The sequence below is a fragment of the Brassica napus genome, chromosome A6, assembly GCF_020379485.1.
Source record: "Brassica napus cultivar Da-Ae chromosome A6, Da-Ae, whole genome shotgun sequence".
Classification (NCBI taxonomy): domain Eukaryota; kingdom Viridiplantae; phylum Streptophyta; class Magnoliopsida; order Brassicales; family Brassicaceae; genus Brassica; species Brassica napus.
This window is the reverse complement of record NC_063439.1, coordinates 3646072-3662775: the sequence shown is the minus strand read 5'-3', so window position 1 is coordinate 3662775 and position 16704 is coordinate 3646072. Positions and strand designations below refer to the sequence as shown.

At 33.9% G+C, this 16704-nt stretch overlaps 3 protein-coding genes across 3 annotated transcripts; 1 reads left to right on the top strand and 2 right to left on the bottom strand.

Annotated features, from left to right (window-relative positions):
• Window positions 1–660: 660 nt before the first annotated feature.
• LOC106351179 (transcription factor MYB61) lies at window positions 661–2311 on the bottom strand. Its single transcript, XM_013790993.3, has 3 exons — window positions 2009–2311; window positions 1811–1940; window positions 661–1720 (listed from the first exon to the last, which is right to left on the bottom strand). Exons 1-3 carry the CDS (start codon window positions 2139–2141, stop codon window positions 988–990), a joined length of 996 nt encoding a protein of 331 aa, XP_013646447.2. The 5' UTR covers window positions 2142–2311; the 3' UTR covers window positions 661–987.
• A 6428-nt stretch (window positions 2312–8739) lies between these two features.
• Window positions 8740–11978, bottom strand: LOC106346269 (transcription factor PIF3). The gene is made up of 7 exons (XM_013785540.3): window positions 11510–11978; window positions 11058–11152; window positions 10163–10970; window positions 9975–10082; window positions 9825–9890; window positions 9411–9476; window positions 8740–9342 (listed from the first exon to the last, which is right to left on the bottom strand). Exons 1-7 carry the CDS (start codon window positions 11585–11587, stop codon window positions 8953–8955), a joined length of 1611 nt encoding a protein of 536 aa, XP_013640994.2. The 5' UTR covers window positions 11588–11978; the 3' UTR covers window positions 8740–8952.
• Window positions 11979–15368: 3390 nt separating this feature from the next.
• Window positions 15369–16389, top strand: LOC111216233. Its single transcript, XM_022720602.2, has one exon. It carries the CDS (start codon window positions 15444–15446, stop codon window positions 16161–16163), a length of 720 nt encoding a protein of 239 aa, XP_022576323.2. The 5' UTR covers window positions 15369–15443; the 3' UTR covers window positions 16164–16389.
• The last annotated feature ends 315 nt before the right edge of the window (window positions 16390–16704 follow it).

Here is a 16704-nt window from a genome sequence, read left to right as displayed (position 1 = left end):
GTTTTTTATTGTTAACTAACCAAGATAAGTGTTTATGTTAATCATACTTTCATAACATACGCCAATCAAAATTAACACAATGATTAGTTCAATGTAGCACCAATTATTCGGCTCACATGCACTAACGGTTCCACTAAACCTTATTATAAAGCAAATGCATATGATAATATATCTAAACCTTATTAATCTGTTGTTCGGTAAATAAATTACATTATACCACTGAAGATAATATACCTTTAATATATTTTGAAAATTGTTGTTTTTATCAAATGCAAAACAAATTCTAACTTTCATTTTATAATTTTGAAATTAGACTTATATGTTATGACAAATCACGTTTTTGTTTAAGATACACAATGTCGGCTTTAAATTAAATTAAAGTCAAACAAACATTTGATACTTTTTTACGTACTGGTCGAGTTATTGCGTTAGGTTAATTCGAAAAAAGTAGAAGGTGGTTGTTTTGGATTGGAATGTTAAAAAACATTTGTGTTATAAAGTAAACTAATTGACTTTATGATAAAATGAAAACCATCCCATCACTTCCTTCGTGTTTATGAAGGTCATATCCTTAATTTTATGCTTTATTTTGTCTTGTAATTAATTACAGGTCTGAAAAATGGTGAAGGATGTGACTCTGGATCACAACTCGTTCACAGAAACAGACAGAAACTAATTTATTACGTTCATCATTGTTCTTCAACAGATTAATTGCATAGACAGACCTCTGGAATCATCTGAGAATACTATACATCATAATCTCAACAACAAAACAAAAATATAAAACTATATAATATGAGACTGAAAGGTTTGCAAAAGATAGAAGAATATTTGACGTATAAAACACACTTAAAATATAAATAAAAACAGCTCATTTTGTTTACCCCCATGAATATACAAACCACTTCAACCCATTGTATACGTATGCATGTATAGTATATGTTTTTTTTTTCTCTACATCTGTTAGAATTAAGAAAAAAAAGAAACCTAAAGGGACTGACCAAAAGAGACGGCCATTCTCTGAAGATCCTTGGAGAACACGTCACTATCTTCAGGTGTGTTTAGATTCTCGTTCTGGCTTTGGCTCCAAGGATCTGTAATGTTCGAAACATTGGCTAAGTACTCTGCCTCTGATTTGATGTAGATCGGTTGAGAGTTTTGAGTGCTCCCATTGAAGAACGGTGTGTTCATTGAATACTCTGACCACTTCATTTCTTCCAAGTTATGATTAGGTTTAACTAGTGAAGAAGAAGAAGAAGATGAGTTTGGGCCTGACCATGAGAATCCGCCGCTGTCGAAGAAGTTTGAAGTGTTGTCCGGAGCAAGAGTAACTGAAGGCTTCACGCAAACCTGAGTCTGAAAGACAGAACCAACCATGTTTCCTGTGCTAAACTGCGCCGGGATCATGGAGCAGAGAGGAGAAGAGTCAGGTGTAACAGAGAGTCCAAGATTGGAGTTGAAGTTAAGTTTCTGTAAGCCGAAGTATTCGGAGAAATCAGATGGCCTCTCGAGGAAGAAGTCTTGGTTAGTTGGAGAGGAGGAGCTAGGAGGAGACTTGTTGCTTGTTGTTGTTGTTTTGTCTTTGTCAACTTCGGAGATGGGTTTGTGTGTGTTTGGGTCAATGCCTCTTTGTCTCAGTTTCTTCTTTATGTTTGAGTTCCAAAGATTCTTGATCTCGTTGTCTGTTCTTCCCGGAAGCCTCGCAGCTATCTGTGACCATCTGATCAAGAACAGAGGAATCTTTACACACACGCATGATCAAAACAGAGTAGGGTTAAGAAACAGAGGAACCCTATGATTATGTTCTTACCTGTTTCCAAGGACAGCATGAAGCTCGACGATGAGATTCTCTTCTTCTGGAGAGAAAGCTCCTCTCTTTAAATCAGGTCTCAAGTAATTGATCCATCTTAGTCTGCAACTCTTTCCACATCTCTGCAAACCTGTAAAGTAGGCTCAGATTTGTTACTTTTAATGTTGTGCTCATGAGCTTCAAGGGAGAAAATGTTACCAGCGAGTTTAGGAACAGAGCTCCAGCAGCCATGGCCGTGATTGGTGATGTGATTGAGAAGCTTCTCGTCTTCTTCAGGAGACCAAAGGCCTTTTCTCAGCTTTTGTTTGTAACAACAAGAATGTCTACCCATTTAGTTGATTTAAAGCTGCAATGTTGTGCTAAGGAGGGATGCAAGAGAGGAAAGATGTGTTATATTTATTTATAAGTATTGAAAGAAAAAAGTTTTGAGCAGAGAGAATGTATATGAAACTTTTGAAGGTTAATGGAACCTGAGAGAGGTGGACAAAAATGAAGTAAAGGAACTCCAGAGAGAAAGAGTATTAATAAGGACTAAGAAAAGTCGCTTTCCTAGTAAGGAAGGGCTTGTTGAATTTTATGCACTCTTTTATTTGGTCTCTCTCTAGAAAAAAAAAACTGAGAGAGAGAGAGAGAGAGAGGCAAAAGTGTGTATTTTTAAGCCTTGTAAAAAACAATTTGATTGGTCAAGTCGGATTGGTTAACACCAATAGTAAAAGAGTCATGGTTAAGAAATGGAGTTCATGTAGTTTTGACATTTTACATCACCCCAATCATCATACATTCTTCATGTCCCTGTTGACCTATTTTCATCACATTCAAATGTACAATTAAAATAAGATCGTTAATTTCAATCAGTCGCTAAAAACTATCTAGATTGATTTTAGAAGTGTGATTCTAAGTAGTGGAGACATGGTCATTCATGTTCGGCCTATTACTACGAACACGCAGCCGTAAAAATGGCATGACCTCAGCAACTCTTATAGAGTTTTACATTTTGGATATTTATGTGAGTTCTGAAGAATTTTCCATGTTTTTTTTATGTTTTTCTCCTCCGAGATAGTCAAGGTTTACAAAAACATTTCTTTCTTGGAGAATGACTATATATTCATGTGAGGCAGAAAGACGAAATTAAATAAATAAATAAATAAACATAATTAAGCGTGCTTAAAAAGTAATTAATATCATGATTGTTTATAAATAAATTTTTAGTATATTCCGACTGAAAATAATAACATCGAACTATATATAGATTGTTGGTATGAGTGTTTTTTAGTATAGTCGACTGAGAATAGAGCATCGAATGGTATCGAATAGTTTGTAACACTGATGCCAACAAAACATTTAATGGATTATATATAGATGAAACAATGTGGCTTCCAAATATATGTTGATGGCATGAGTGTTACAAACTTGTTTCAAAGTCGCACATAGACGAGAGCTTGGAGCAATGTGTGCTCCTAAAAGAGTGATAAAATTCCAAAAATATCTTAAATTCTTTACTTGAGTATCTATGTCACCAGGTGAATCTGACTTTCCCAAAATCTACAAAATTCATTGAAATGTTTAGGATGGGCGATTTACTAAAACATTAATATGAATCCAAACCTAATATTTACTAGAGCAGTCGAAGTGTTGTACAAAAAATATTTACAGTGAGAATGGAACAATTAAAATAACACATTAGATGGTTGTGTGTAGATAAGATAGAAGAAAAAGAAGAGCTCTACGTTGTCGCTCATGCAAGACTTGTGCAATGAATTAAAAGCAAATGCTAAATAAGGACTTAATCTTTGTTAAGATGAACGCATCAAGTAAAGGAAATAATGGAAAAGGTTCATAACCAGCAAGAAATTGTCATTTACGGTTAATGTTTCCAAAAATGATTAAATGAAATTAAATGGCTAAATAACGGAATTTAGAAAATTTGCTTGAAAAACATGGTTTCTTCTTCGTATGAATGAGAATAATTAAGTGTCTCTTTTGTTTGATTTATGCATTTTTAAATTTAAATTGACACACTTCGCTTTGGCATTTTTCTCCCTTTCTCGCCTATAAATCAGTCATAATAGAGAGGGTATATTCTTTGTCCATTCACCCAAACTTTCCCTCAAATTAATATTCACATGTTGAATTTTTGTAGTTTTCTTACGTTATCTAGAGACGGCCACTCGTTAGACTCTTACCGATAATCCATTTGTTTATTGGGACCCAAGGCTGTACGTTTATATATGATTTTTAACGTCACGAAGTTACAATTTATTTATCATGTTTTTTATTTACTTGCATTAAGATATAGTATATGTATTTGTCAAAAAAAAGAAGAGATATAGTATATGTAACGCATCTACCAGTCTTGCTTATAGACAACACGTTTTTTTGGTTCGTGAGTAAATTTGAGAAAAAGCAAAGACGAGTGAGATTATAGGTACAAATACTCCATATTAATTTTTACTAGATATGATTATGTATCTTAATATTTTGTTTGATAAACATGTTTACCATAAATTTCAAAAAAAGAAATTAGAAGAATGAAGACTATATATAATAATAGTATTATAAATTTTTGACAAAAAGACTATTAATAATAATAATATATGTGGTCAAGACTCAAATTCATTATTACGTTATTACATTCATACTTTTATTTCGAATTCAGACATCATTATCTTTGCTAATAACTGGTCGTATGCCTCATACCTTACTTTTACCTTTCTGATTTCAACTAATGGAATTATTTGTTTCATCCGCAATATTATGAAGCCTTTAATCAGAGATACATTGTTCAATGCCATTGTTCATGCAGGAGTCCGAAACGAAGACTAGCTAAATAATACTCAGGCGATCCTTCTTATAAAAATAACCAAAACCGACATGAATGTCTCATAACCAAACACAATAAAATAAATGGACTAGTTGATTTATTGTAGAATATATCTCGAAACAAGGCTGTCAGAAGATACTTCGAATTAAATAATTAACCAAATAATTAATTAAAGAATATAGGGAAAGACTTTGCCATTGTAGCGAGTTTCCTTTTAATCATACTCAATAAACTAATAGTCTAATACCAATCAGTACGTTTTTGGAGTATATCATGGAAAATAAAACATTATGTTAACTACACTACATAATATAAGTATCGCCTTAAAAAATAGAACATATTTGATTAGGATCATGCATGATTAAGACCCATCATTTGATCATCATCGATCATTCAATTATATGACAATCATACATATATCCGCCGTAGCCCTTCCATTAATTATATGCAAACCATATCCGATTTCAGATTTCTTAGGCGTTGATTTTGATTTGATTAGGAGCATGCATCTTATTCTTTGTTTCCAAGTTTTCAGACTAATCTCATCCTTTTGAAAGACAAACTCGAAGCATATCTTCTAAGTACTCAACAGGAAGATGCCTTATACCACTAAATGCTTTATTTGTTTCCTATATTCAGTAATTTTCCAAAGTTATACGTGTTTCAATTAAGATCATACATGCAAATAATTTGATAATTAATAACTTGTGGTTTTTAATTCATCAATTTACTCACATGCTAATAATTCATTTATATTTCACCATACTTAAGTTTATTACAGATTTATAAACTTAAATTTATTACAGATTTATAAATGTAATATAATGGGTATTTATGCTGGCACATAGTAAAACTGATGACACTACATCTTTTCCGCTATAATTTTTTCTTCTAATTACGAGTGCAAAATTTAAGAAAACAAACTAATTATACTCTTTTGATTTTGTTTTAAAATACCATTAATATGTAATAAATTCAGTTTAACCGATCATCATAAAAATTAATTATTTTTAATTTTGTACAAAAGTTATGATAGCTTATAAATGAAACACAAAAATAACTTAAACACTTATATCATAGGATAGCTCAAAGTAAAAAGTAGTGATGTAAATGCAGCCATCAACATGAACCATTTTACAAACCCTTGCTTTGGTGGGGAATGAATGGATAGTTTGCATGGTTAATCTTCATGCATTAAGAAATAAGTTTAACATTGTAGCTATATATTGGAGGTATTATTAGTAAAAACCATTGTAACTAAGAATATTCATATGAGAACATATGAGATGTTCTCCCAACTCAACCCTCCTCATTCCCTCTTCATTTTTTGTTTCATAAAAAAAATCTAATTATCCTCACTGTCATTTCCGTTGGTTTGTGCCCTAGTGTGTCTCTCTCTAAGTAGAGAAGTGAAGAAGGGTTACGTCTAACGGTCGTTGTCGTTTGCCATCGTCACAACTCACGAGGATTATGATATCTTCGCCGACAAAATGTGAAGAAGAGGCTGTATACTTATAGCATCTTCAATGTATAACTTCATTTTTTTTAAAAAAAATATAGTAAAAGTGAAAACAGAGTAAAATTGCTTCAACATTCCTCCATTTTCTATTTCATAATGAAGTGATGAACAAACAAAAAATAGATTACTCCATTTATAGAGTAAATTTCATTACGGAGTAAATTTCATTATGGAGTGAGATATAAAGTTGGGTTGAAGCATTTCTTACTCTATATTCACTTTTACTCTATTTTAGAGAAAAAAATAAAGTAAGAATGTAGATGTCCTTAACACGTCTGTTAAAGTATGTATACGCAGAAAACTCTCCTTAGATCTAGGTCTTATTTTGTTCCTAGGTCTCCTTTTTTACCAAATTAACAAAAGAATATAAATGATCTGACGGCGCTTCTGGTTTCGATGTACGTTTGTTTGTATTACTAGTACATATCTGGCAATCAAAACGAAACTAATTAATGCTGAAGACGCACAAAAAAATAAAAATGAAGAAAATAAGAATCGCAACAACAAGATATCATTGCAATATGTATATCGATGTATTCTGTTGTTTACTTTACAGTCTCCGTACAATAGTTTTCCATCACAAAAATATTTAGACCATCTAGATTAACTATTAGTGGATAAAACTACCAATTAATAATGATAAACGAAAAAATGCATCTAGTAAAGGTTTGTGAAAGTGCACAATATTTCAATACATTCTACACCGATTTGAAAGATTTATCGACCTTTTGTGGTAATGATAATTTAATTAATTAGAAAAGCTGGAAGGACTTGCAAGAAAGTAGTATAGTACATTTAGATTACGAGGGTGAAGTCACTAGAGAGAGAGGGCCCAACGAGAAGTGACCTTAATTGTATACCATCTTAATTGGCCCGTTCAGCATTTAATCTCATCATCAAGAAAACATAAGCACATGCATGCACTTGTACCAATAAGGACCCGTTTTATTTCTTCTTCTTTTTTTGAATAATTTGAAAGTTTCATTTCGCTTATTGAAAACAATTCTTCATGATAAATGTATTATGCTCATATTAACAGACACGGACGAATAACCTATGTTTGTAGGTTATATAACCTATTTTATAATCTAATATTACATAGTCAATTTAAAACAATAGAGTGGAAAACAAAACAAACTATAGTAAAATTAAATTAAATTAAAAAGGCTGACATGAAACATAAAACAAAGTTCTAACAAATACTATTATTTATTTGAATATCATATTTTCTATTATTTGATTATCAATTAAATCACATTTTAGAATCTAATTAGATCAATTATATTAACTTCTGTTACTTAAGTACATATCTCTATGTTTTCTAAATCTTAATAAATTATTCATCCCTACTTATTTTGAATTATATTTACTTCTTACTGTTTTTCTATTTTTCCTTTTAATTAAAAAACAAAAGCTACCCATATTAAAATCTGATAATGTTGCGATCGTTTTAATTATATACATCAACTTAGATTGATTGATTGTAGTTTCTACTTAATCCTCTTATTTTCGCATATTTATGCGAACAAAGTTTTAATCCATGTTTTTGTTTATTGTTATTCTGATTTTACTATTTGCTTGCCTCATTTGCTTTCCCCATAAGGCCATAATGATCATTTGATCGGTGTTATATGATTTGTGGTTAAGAAAAAGATTAAACTTAGAAAAGAAGGCAAACAAATATCTAAAGATTGATTAAAAATGAGAAAAGAGCCCTCGAACATATGGTTGATTTTCTCTATGGCACAATCTAATTGGTAAGATAAGAGAGAAGAAAAGACATATAATCATAAATAATTTTGATAGATTAGTGTGGCCAAAAGCAAAATGATGTCTAACTTTTCTTGTGCTTTGCCACATTAACACCATTTTCTTCTCTTTCAAGTTTCAACCAACGGTCCTTCAATGAAAACCTATCTTACTTCATTTGTCTCCCTCTATGTTATGTGTCGGTTTCCTATTGTTTATCCTAATTCATTAGTTATCGTAATTAGTTAGAGCTGTCTAATCCATTTTTTTAGAAGATATATCAATTGAAAGTAATGAAGTCAAAACCCTTTTCCTTCTCCACAAGACCACCTTTTTCAAATTTCACTATCCAAGTTTAAGGACACATTCATTGAAAACTTATCGCACTAAAAATTCCGTTTGGTGCAAATATGTTCGTGCGGTCTGAGGTAGACAGAAACCCCCGCCCATTTATCTCACTGAACTCTTCTAGATTATATTATGCAAAGCTTTTGAAAAGACTAGATAAGTCATAGACTCGTCAGTCATAGGTGAGAAGTTCCTTTATATTCGTTTTAATGTCAAAAGACAAGAGATATCTGAGAATCTATATATTTGCTATATATGGAAGTTGCTTAAATAGCATCGACGAGAAGTAGATAACTTCTTTGTGAAGTGAACTAGACAAAAACGCTCTAAAAGGTCTCTAACGAAATGGGCTGACAAGCCCATCACACTTGTTTCACCATAAGTCCATGCCTCACCTTTTCTTTTGTAGCTACTTTAACCTTCGAAAAGTTTATTTTTAATATACGAACTTTCAAAACTAATGTTATTGGAAATATGATTTAGTCACTGAAGTTCACAAACATATAGTATTACCAACATCAAATTTTTCATTTTAAAATAATGTTACAATTAACAAGCACAAATTACCGACAGCAGAAGCACCAAAACACTTTTTTATCATGTAATGAACACAAATTTATTTTATGTATTTGCGGGTTTTAGAATTGATTTGTTTGAATGCTATTGATAATAATTAATGCATCAGTGCTTAAGTTTGTGTTTATGTCATAACGATCCACAAAACTGATCAGAAGACGCCTGTTTTCTCTTAATCGGTCTCAAGCTATTGTTGTCCTTTGTCGTTGTTTGATCTTTAGTACCACCAGATAAATCTCTAGTCGAACCATCATCACTCTTATTCATCTCCACCGTTGAAGAACCAAAGAAACCACCAGCAGAGACACGTGGAATAGCCATGGCCACTGGTTGTTGCATCCCGGGAACCTGGAACTGTGGTCCGTTGTTAACAGAGGGACCTCCACGGCTCATATCAGGCAAGCCCATTGCATAAGGCATTCCCATGCCCATCGCCATTGCTGCTGCTTGGTAATGATGCCCCATACCCGGTGGGAACATAACCGGTGGCATGTAGTAACCAGACGCCATTGACATGAACTGAATGAGATTATTTAGTTAGTGTGTTTTCTTTTAATCAGTTCTTAAGGGAGTAGCAAGAGTGTTACCTGTACTTGAAGTTGAAGTGACTTTAGATACTCGATTGCTTCATCTAGCATCGAAGCTTTGTCCACCTTTTACAACCAAAGAAAGCTTTCAAGTTAGTGAAGCTGATAGAATACGAAAAAACTAGTTGCAACAATATAATCTCTTACTTCACAAAAAGTGTCATGTGGCACATTTTATAGTTAGCAAAAAAAATGTCATTTTATAGTTTCTGTACAACATATGCTTTACTTTAATCTTAATATTAACTATAAAATACATTGATCTGATAAATAAATTTATTTTTCTCAAATACTATATGTTAAATAGATATAATTACATAAGAAAATAAATGTATTTCAATCTATTGTCTGATTATCTATGAAAGTGACACTCTTTGCGAAATAGAAGTAGTATAAACGAGAGAGAGACTAAACCTTGTTGCAGTTTGGTATGAGTTCTTGAAGAGCACGCATCTTCTCGTTAATCCTATCACGCCGTCTCTGAAAATTTCAGGACAGTAAGTCTGTTACCAAACAGAACAATCCTTTTTTGTAAATTTAGGACATTCACTCACACTCACTCACCCTTTCAGACAGATTATGCACTTCAGCCGAGCGGCTTCTCTTTGAACCAATGCCTGTTCGAGATGGAGCTGTTTCTTTTCTTCCATCTCCTGATTCTCCCTCAACATCCTACTCAAACAATATTGAACAAGAGAAATAAACAAAATTTCAAATGTGGATCAAATGATAAAATAAGTTTTTAAACTTACTTCACTATGACACTCAATGTCCTGAACATCCAAATGCTTTCTTTTTAAAGGACTTTCAGAAGGTCCATCGAGACTATTACCAGACCCAACAGAAGAACACACAACAGCCTTTTCACTCTCTTGCTCTTTTCTATTTGAGTCTTCTGAAACTAAGCAAGTCTTTTGGTTATTATCCTTAGGCTCGTTGAGAACCTTGTCTTTAGCTCCAAGAACTCTAGTCTGAAACACATTCGGCGGGCTTTGAGGACTCTTCTCTTTAGAGACATTATTAGTCTTAGCCAAAGCTGCCGTGCGTAAGAAATGCGAAAAGTTGAGCAAACCAGGCTTGTTGCTAGTTACTAACGGTTCCTGTCTCTGAGTGAATTGATCTGGTTTGGCTGGTTGGCTAACAGGATCTCTAGCTCTACCGGTTCCATACAGAGAATGTGAATCAAAACCGTTGAACTGAGATGAAGAAGCAGCCGGAGCTAATTCATTCCCATTGTTTCTTCTCGGGAAAGCATCGCTCTCTTGCTCGTTGACGGTAACAGGAGAAACATCATGCAAGAGATCAGAGCAATATCCATCAAGGGATTGATGAGGGTTCAGCCACGGAACCAAGTCATCGTCTTGACTCAAACCGGTCATTAGTGAGGGCACTGACATCGGGATCTCGTCCACCATCGTGGCCTTTGAGCCAGTTCCGATCTCTCTAGCTCTTGCTTGATGAATAGATTGTGGTGGTGGGATGTTTCTTGATCTGCTCGACTGGCTTTGAGTTGAGATCTGACCGTTTTCCCAAACCAGCTCAACAACTTCATCCACGGGTCTGTTTGTAAGAGAAAAATAAAAAGAACATGACACTGATGAACTCGAAACAAGACAGTCATGAAGAGAGAGAAGTGAATGGACTCACGGAGAAGTGTTCTCGTCTTGAGCATATTCAACATTAGCGTTGGCGAGCCTGAAAAGCTCAAACAGAGGCATGGTGTTTCCCTTACAGACAGAGACCTGAATATAAAAAGAGTAGCAATCTTAGATCAGAAACAGAGCTCCCAAATTTAGAAACTTTAATTCTAAAATTAGAAAAAAATATAAAGAAATCAATGTCTCTGTCAATATGCAAATATAAAAAAAGAAGAAAGATTCATATAAAAAAATTAATGCTAATGATTAGTCAAACCAATTGTTTAATCACAGATTCAAAAAAAACAGAGTACTCGGAGCTAATTAATCAGCTGGTTCAGCTCTAAAAGACACAAAACAAAAAAAAATCAAATCTTTCGTCGTGTTCCCTCGATCCTAACAGGAACCCACAAAAACCCAGAAACAAAACAATCAAAATCGAAATCTAACACTGACGCTGACCTGGGAAAACAGAGGGGTACAAGAAACTGAAGAAGACGAAGCTGGCGGCGAAGAGAGAAAACGAGATCCTCGAAGCATTAAAGAGACATCAATCCAAATGCAGAGTGTGAATCGAGAGAATAGAGGAGAAGAAGACGGCAGAGAGAGAGAAGTAAGTAATGATCTGGAGAGAGAGAGTGGAAGGAGACAAAATCGACGCACAAGATGGGGACCGAATCGTGGCACGCACTGTAAGAGAGGATTTTGATGAATTTTCACAGTCTCTGAGACGCTTCTCTCGAACACTCAACTTTTATCGTCGCTCGAATCATTAGCTCTTCTCTTTATACTCTGTTTTTGTTTTTTCCCTTCTTTTCCACTATTTTTTTTCTCCTCCCAACTCTTACAAACTAATTATTAATTATTTTATAGCATATGGGTTTAATACAATTCAAGTAACTGATGCTTTTATACAAGATGGTGTTTCTGCATATGTACCATATGGTTATAGAAAGAAACTTAAAGAGAAAGGGACCTAGAGGGTCATGGTTGTTATTATTGAACCAAATTGCCTCTCACTGACCCACACATCGCCTGTCTCTGTTACATGGCAGTGGCACAGTCCTCTGCATTATTACCATTAATTCATGGTGTGTCTACTACTAATACATGTGAAATATAATAGTAGTATAAGTATGGTATAGAATATGTTATCTTTATCTTAAAGTGATATGGGTCTGTGATACACTAAAGTCGTGTGATGTGAACATTGCCAAAATAAGAGCATCACACACCAAGTGGGGGTTGAGCAACCCTGTCTCTATTCCTTTATCAATCTTCATAATAATAATTAAAGATTTGACTTTCTAATCATTACTTAAGTCTTTACTATACCAATCATCCTTAAGTCTGGGGACTAACTCATCTGGTTCTTCTTACAATACAATAAAATGTACTTCTGTTGTCAACTAGTTTTGAAATTTAAACTAATGAAACCAATCATTTGCTTATTAACAATTCAGATTTTGTCTAATCATGGCATGTGTTATACACTCACTCACACTAATTCAAATTCTTATCGCATATCTTTTATCTTACAATCTAGTTCTCCCTTCTTATATGTAAAATATATATATTTTGTTAGCGACTTTTTTTTTTACTAAACTATCTACAAAATCTCTTAACATAACCTTGTTTGTATGTAAATGTTAGCATCTTCTGGTTTATTTCTCGTTTTAGTTGAGTATATTTTTTTTTCTAACAAGCAGTCTATTGTCTAATATGGAATAAAATCAAATTGGATATTTCAGTCATGCATGTCAGTATGGATAATTTCAGTACCGTATTTGGAATTGCATGGAGCCATGGACCATTAATTATTGATGTCATTGCTGTAGTTTATCCCTATCTTAACGTAAAGGAAAATATTTTGAGTAAAATAATAAAAACTATATAGACCCAAAAACAACCCATCCAAGCAAATATGGTAGGCCGATAATCAAAATAATGACAACACCCTGTCCCCCGCAACACGTTTTGATATCTCTCTTACTATAAGCAATATAAAGATACGCAACAATCTTTTCTCACTATCATAACAACTTAGAAAATAAAATATTTTATGTTTTTATGGAATTGGCCATTCATCAGCTTATATGGTCAGGTACGTGTTATATATACATATCAAAACGTCGCTTTACGTCAACACAAAAGCAAATCTGTTGGAGGATCTTTAGTGATAATCAGAATCCAAAAACTTATTCAGGACGATGGTGATGGTGAAGGTTAAAACTGGTGACAGAACACTCGAGACACGCGGTGACTGCTGAGAGAACTGGCTGTGACTAATGCTATGACAATCAAGCTAGATTGATAAAAGTAGAGAATGTGCTTCCTTTGATGCAAAATGCTGACCAGAACAGAATATTTTGAGAAAGAAACTGCTAGTGTATGTATGCAATGTATACAGATAATATCTTTATGCAAAATGCAGTGCACTTCAACACGTTGACACGCATTATTTGCTGCGTCTTTATCAAATATGTCCCCACTTCCTTGGACTGTCCAAAAACTAATCAATACCAACTATAAACCAAACCAAGTTAATTCTGTTTGTGAGTTCAATGTATGAGATCGTATAAAAAAACCAAGCCGACATTAGTTAATATCTCTACCGACGACAATGTAAGATTGATACTGTGCTTCTTCAATAATCTTGCTGATATTACAAAAGCACGAAGCTAAATGTAATACATTGGTTTTTTTTTTTTTTTTTTTTGAACTTAATGTAATACATTGGTTCCAAAAAAAAAATCCCCTAATACCATTAGCATAAGGAATAAGGATGATGTAAGTGTTTTACCAAAAATGATGATATAAGTGAAATTCAGAAGGTTTTAAAAGTAGACCAAAAGATACCAATAGTGGCAGTTGAATGTAAAGTCAAACGTAATAAAGAAGAAAGACGAAAAGATTTAAATGTACAGTAAAAACTCTATAAATTAAAACTTTATAACTTAATACACATTATAAATTAATAATTTATATGTATATAAATTTTATATAAGTACAAACAACCTATTATATTATTTGTTATATATTTACAATGGAGTCATCTTTATATTTTTTTAACATTTAATATATTTTGATGAGATTTAGTAAAATTATATTTAAAACTACATTTATATAGAATTTCAAAAATTTAATTAATGTATATATATATTAAAATTAAATATATTTTTATTTTAGGAAAAATATGTTTTGAAATATAAAAATATAAAAAAGAAATCTTTGGTAAATTAATAACTTTATAAATTAGTAGAATATCAAAGTCCAAACATTATTAATTAGTTTATAGAGTTTTTACCAATGTTTTTAAATCCGACCCGGACACTGAACCGGACGACTTACCGGGTCACTGGGTCGACCGCGGGTTAATAAATGAATTAATTTTATTATATAATAATATATTAGCTATGAAAATAAATATATAAAAACTAAAGTTTAATATTTTCTAAATGTTTTTTAAAACATAAAATAATAGTTTGGATATATATATACTTTATGTTTAAAAAGTATTTAACAAATACTTAACTTTAGTTTTTATATTTTTATTTTTATTTGACATGCAAAATATCAAAAAAATAGTTTAGACTATTTAAAATTTTCTGTAACAAAGTAAGAGTTATGACTTCAAAAAAAATCAAGATATAAAACTCACAAATATTTAAATATCTAATGTGAATAATAACTTAACTTCAAATTCAAAATAAACTAAAATTAAAAGATCATTGTAATAAATTGTTAATAACAGAAATAAATTAACAACAAATCACATCAACTAATTTTGGTTTTCTCTATCATCGTTTACTTCATTTTTGTTTAGGTGGCATAGTGAAAAATCTTCATCAAAATCTAAAATTTACAAATATAAAACTGAAAAGGGAAAACTTAACTTTTTTTTGTCAGCACCTAACTTTTTAATTGAAAACTTAGAATATAAAACATAATCTAAAAGCTAAAATGAGTAAAAGTTATTTATTGGTTCAATCGGTGGTTCAACCGGTATCGGGTTCCGGAGTTTAGTGGGTTTTTGCGGGTTCTTACGGATTTTTATGGGTTTCTAAATATTGGGTTTTTCATAAAACCCAAACCGGATTTTTTCTGGGTCACCGGGTTTACCGGTTCAACCGCGGATCTGGGTCGGGTTTCAAAACACTGGTTTTTACCGTTAAATGTGATTCATCGGCCCATTGAAATCTTACGTTTTTGTACATTTCATCGGCCCATTTGTTAGCTCCTTTCTCTCCGTAAATTAGAATTACAAGCCCAATATACGGCACAATAAATCGAGCCCATTTAGAAAGCCTTTTAGTAAGAAATCGATTTTAGTTCTCTCTCTCCCTCTCGATTGAGTAAACCCTAATTTTCCCCCAAACCGCAGACAGAGACAACCATGAACCTTCCCTCCTCCACGGCGACCTCAACTTCGGAGTCGCCTGATACGGCGGCGGGGGCGATTTCCCCGGAGACGTGCGGCGGTTGCAAAAGCCAAGACTCCTGGGTCATACACTCGGCGCGTCTCCGCGGCATCCTCCGCTTCTACTGCACGCACTGCCTCCTCCGCAACCACCCGGCGTCGTTTTGCCCCACCTGCTTCGCCTTCTACGACTCCTCCCCGCCGCACCAGTCCCGCCGCGTCTCCTGCAACGATTGCAACTCCGTCACTCACATCCACTGCGCGGGAGACGCCAAGTCCCCTCCTTACCGCTGTCCTCCGTGCCGCGACCCCGACGGCTTCTCCTTCTTCCGCCCCATCGTCGACGAAAACGGCGCCCGGTGCATGGATAAAGCCCTCTCGGAGGCCTTTTTGTGCGCCGCGAAGATCGCGGCCTCGTCGATGAGCAAGGCCGTTACTTTCTTCAGAAGCGAAGCTGAGCGGAAAGGGAAAGATGCGGCCGTGGCGAAGAAGAGAGCGCGGGAGGCTCTCGAGGACGTGCTCAAGCTCGACGAGAAGGCTAAGTTGGCCGTTTCGAAGCCCTCCGAGAATAGAGATCAGAAACCGAAACAGAGTCCTGCTTCGAATGGTGGTTTGAAACAGATTGAGAGCTCTGCGGCCACCGCCCAAGTCAAGAAACAGAGTTCGTCTGTAGTGCAAGTTAAGCTAGAGAAGTGATTGCTTTTGAATGGTATCAGTGAATAACTTGATGTATCTTTTGTCTTGTTAGTGAAAAAAAAAGGTTCAAGCTTGGCATATTTATGATTGTGAGTTTTACTGTAGATTTGTGTAAGTGGTCTCCTTGTTTTTTCAGTTTCTTTTTGGGTTTGTTTGCTATGTGTAGGAGTATGTGGAACAGTGTGAAAGTGTTAGATTTCTAATTTTAATTGCTTCATCTTGTGTCTCTTCGTTCGTCGCTTTAGAGGTTTTGTCTTTGAGGCTTTCATTGGTATCTCTAAGAGCAGTTTGAACTCAGCAGCCAAACTCTTCACTTTCTCAACGCATAGCTTATGAATCACTGTTTTTAATCGCCTTAAAGCAAGATCAAAAATATATATTCTAATTAAGTATATATATATATCTATATATATATAGGAGAACTTCCCTTCACCTCAGCCTGCCACGTCATCACCACAGAGGAAGGAGGAAGCGCCACATCAGCTTCATCTCACGCGTTTGATTATTTACGGAAGCTCTGCGTTTTAATGTATTGTGATTG

Excerpts from the sequence above, each read along its gene's own strand:
- LOC106351179 (XM_013790993.3), bottom strand. The coding sequence starts at position 2,141 with ATGGGTAGACATTCTTGTTGTTACAAACAAAAGCTGAGAAAAGGCCTT. Across the intron at positions 1,941-2,008 it reads CTCTGTTCCTAAACTCGCTG|GTTTGCAGAGATGTGGAAAG; the intron begins GTAACATTTTCT and ends CCTACTTTACAG. Across the intron at positions 1,721-1,810 it reads CATGCTGTCCTTGGAAACAG|ATGGTCACAGATAGCTGCGA; the intron begins GTAAGAACATAA and ends GTTCTTGATCAG.
- LOC106346269 (XM_013785540.3), bottom strand. The coding sequence starts at position 11,587 with ATGCTTCGAGGATCTCGTTTTCTCTCTTCGCCGCCAGCTTCGTCTTCT. Across the intron at positions 9,477-9,824 it reads TCATACCAAACTGCAACAAG|GTGGACAAAGCTTCGATGCT; the intron begins GTTTAGTCTCTC and ends TGGTTGTAAAAG. Across the intron at positions 9,343-9,410 it reads CACTTCAACTTCAAGTACAG|TTCATGTCAATGGCGTCTGG; the intron begins GTAACACTCTTG and ends AATCTCATTCAG.
- LOC111216233 (XM_022720602.2), top strand. The coding sequence starts at position 15,444 with ATGAACCTTCCCTCCTCCACGGCGACCTCAACTTCGGAGTCGCCTGAT.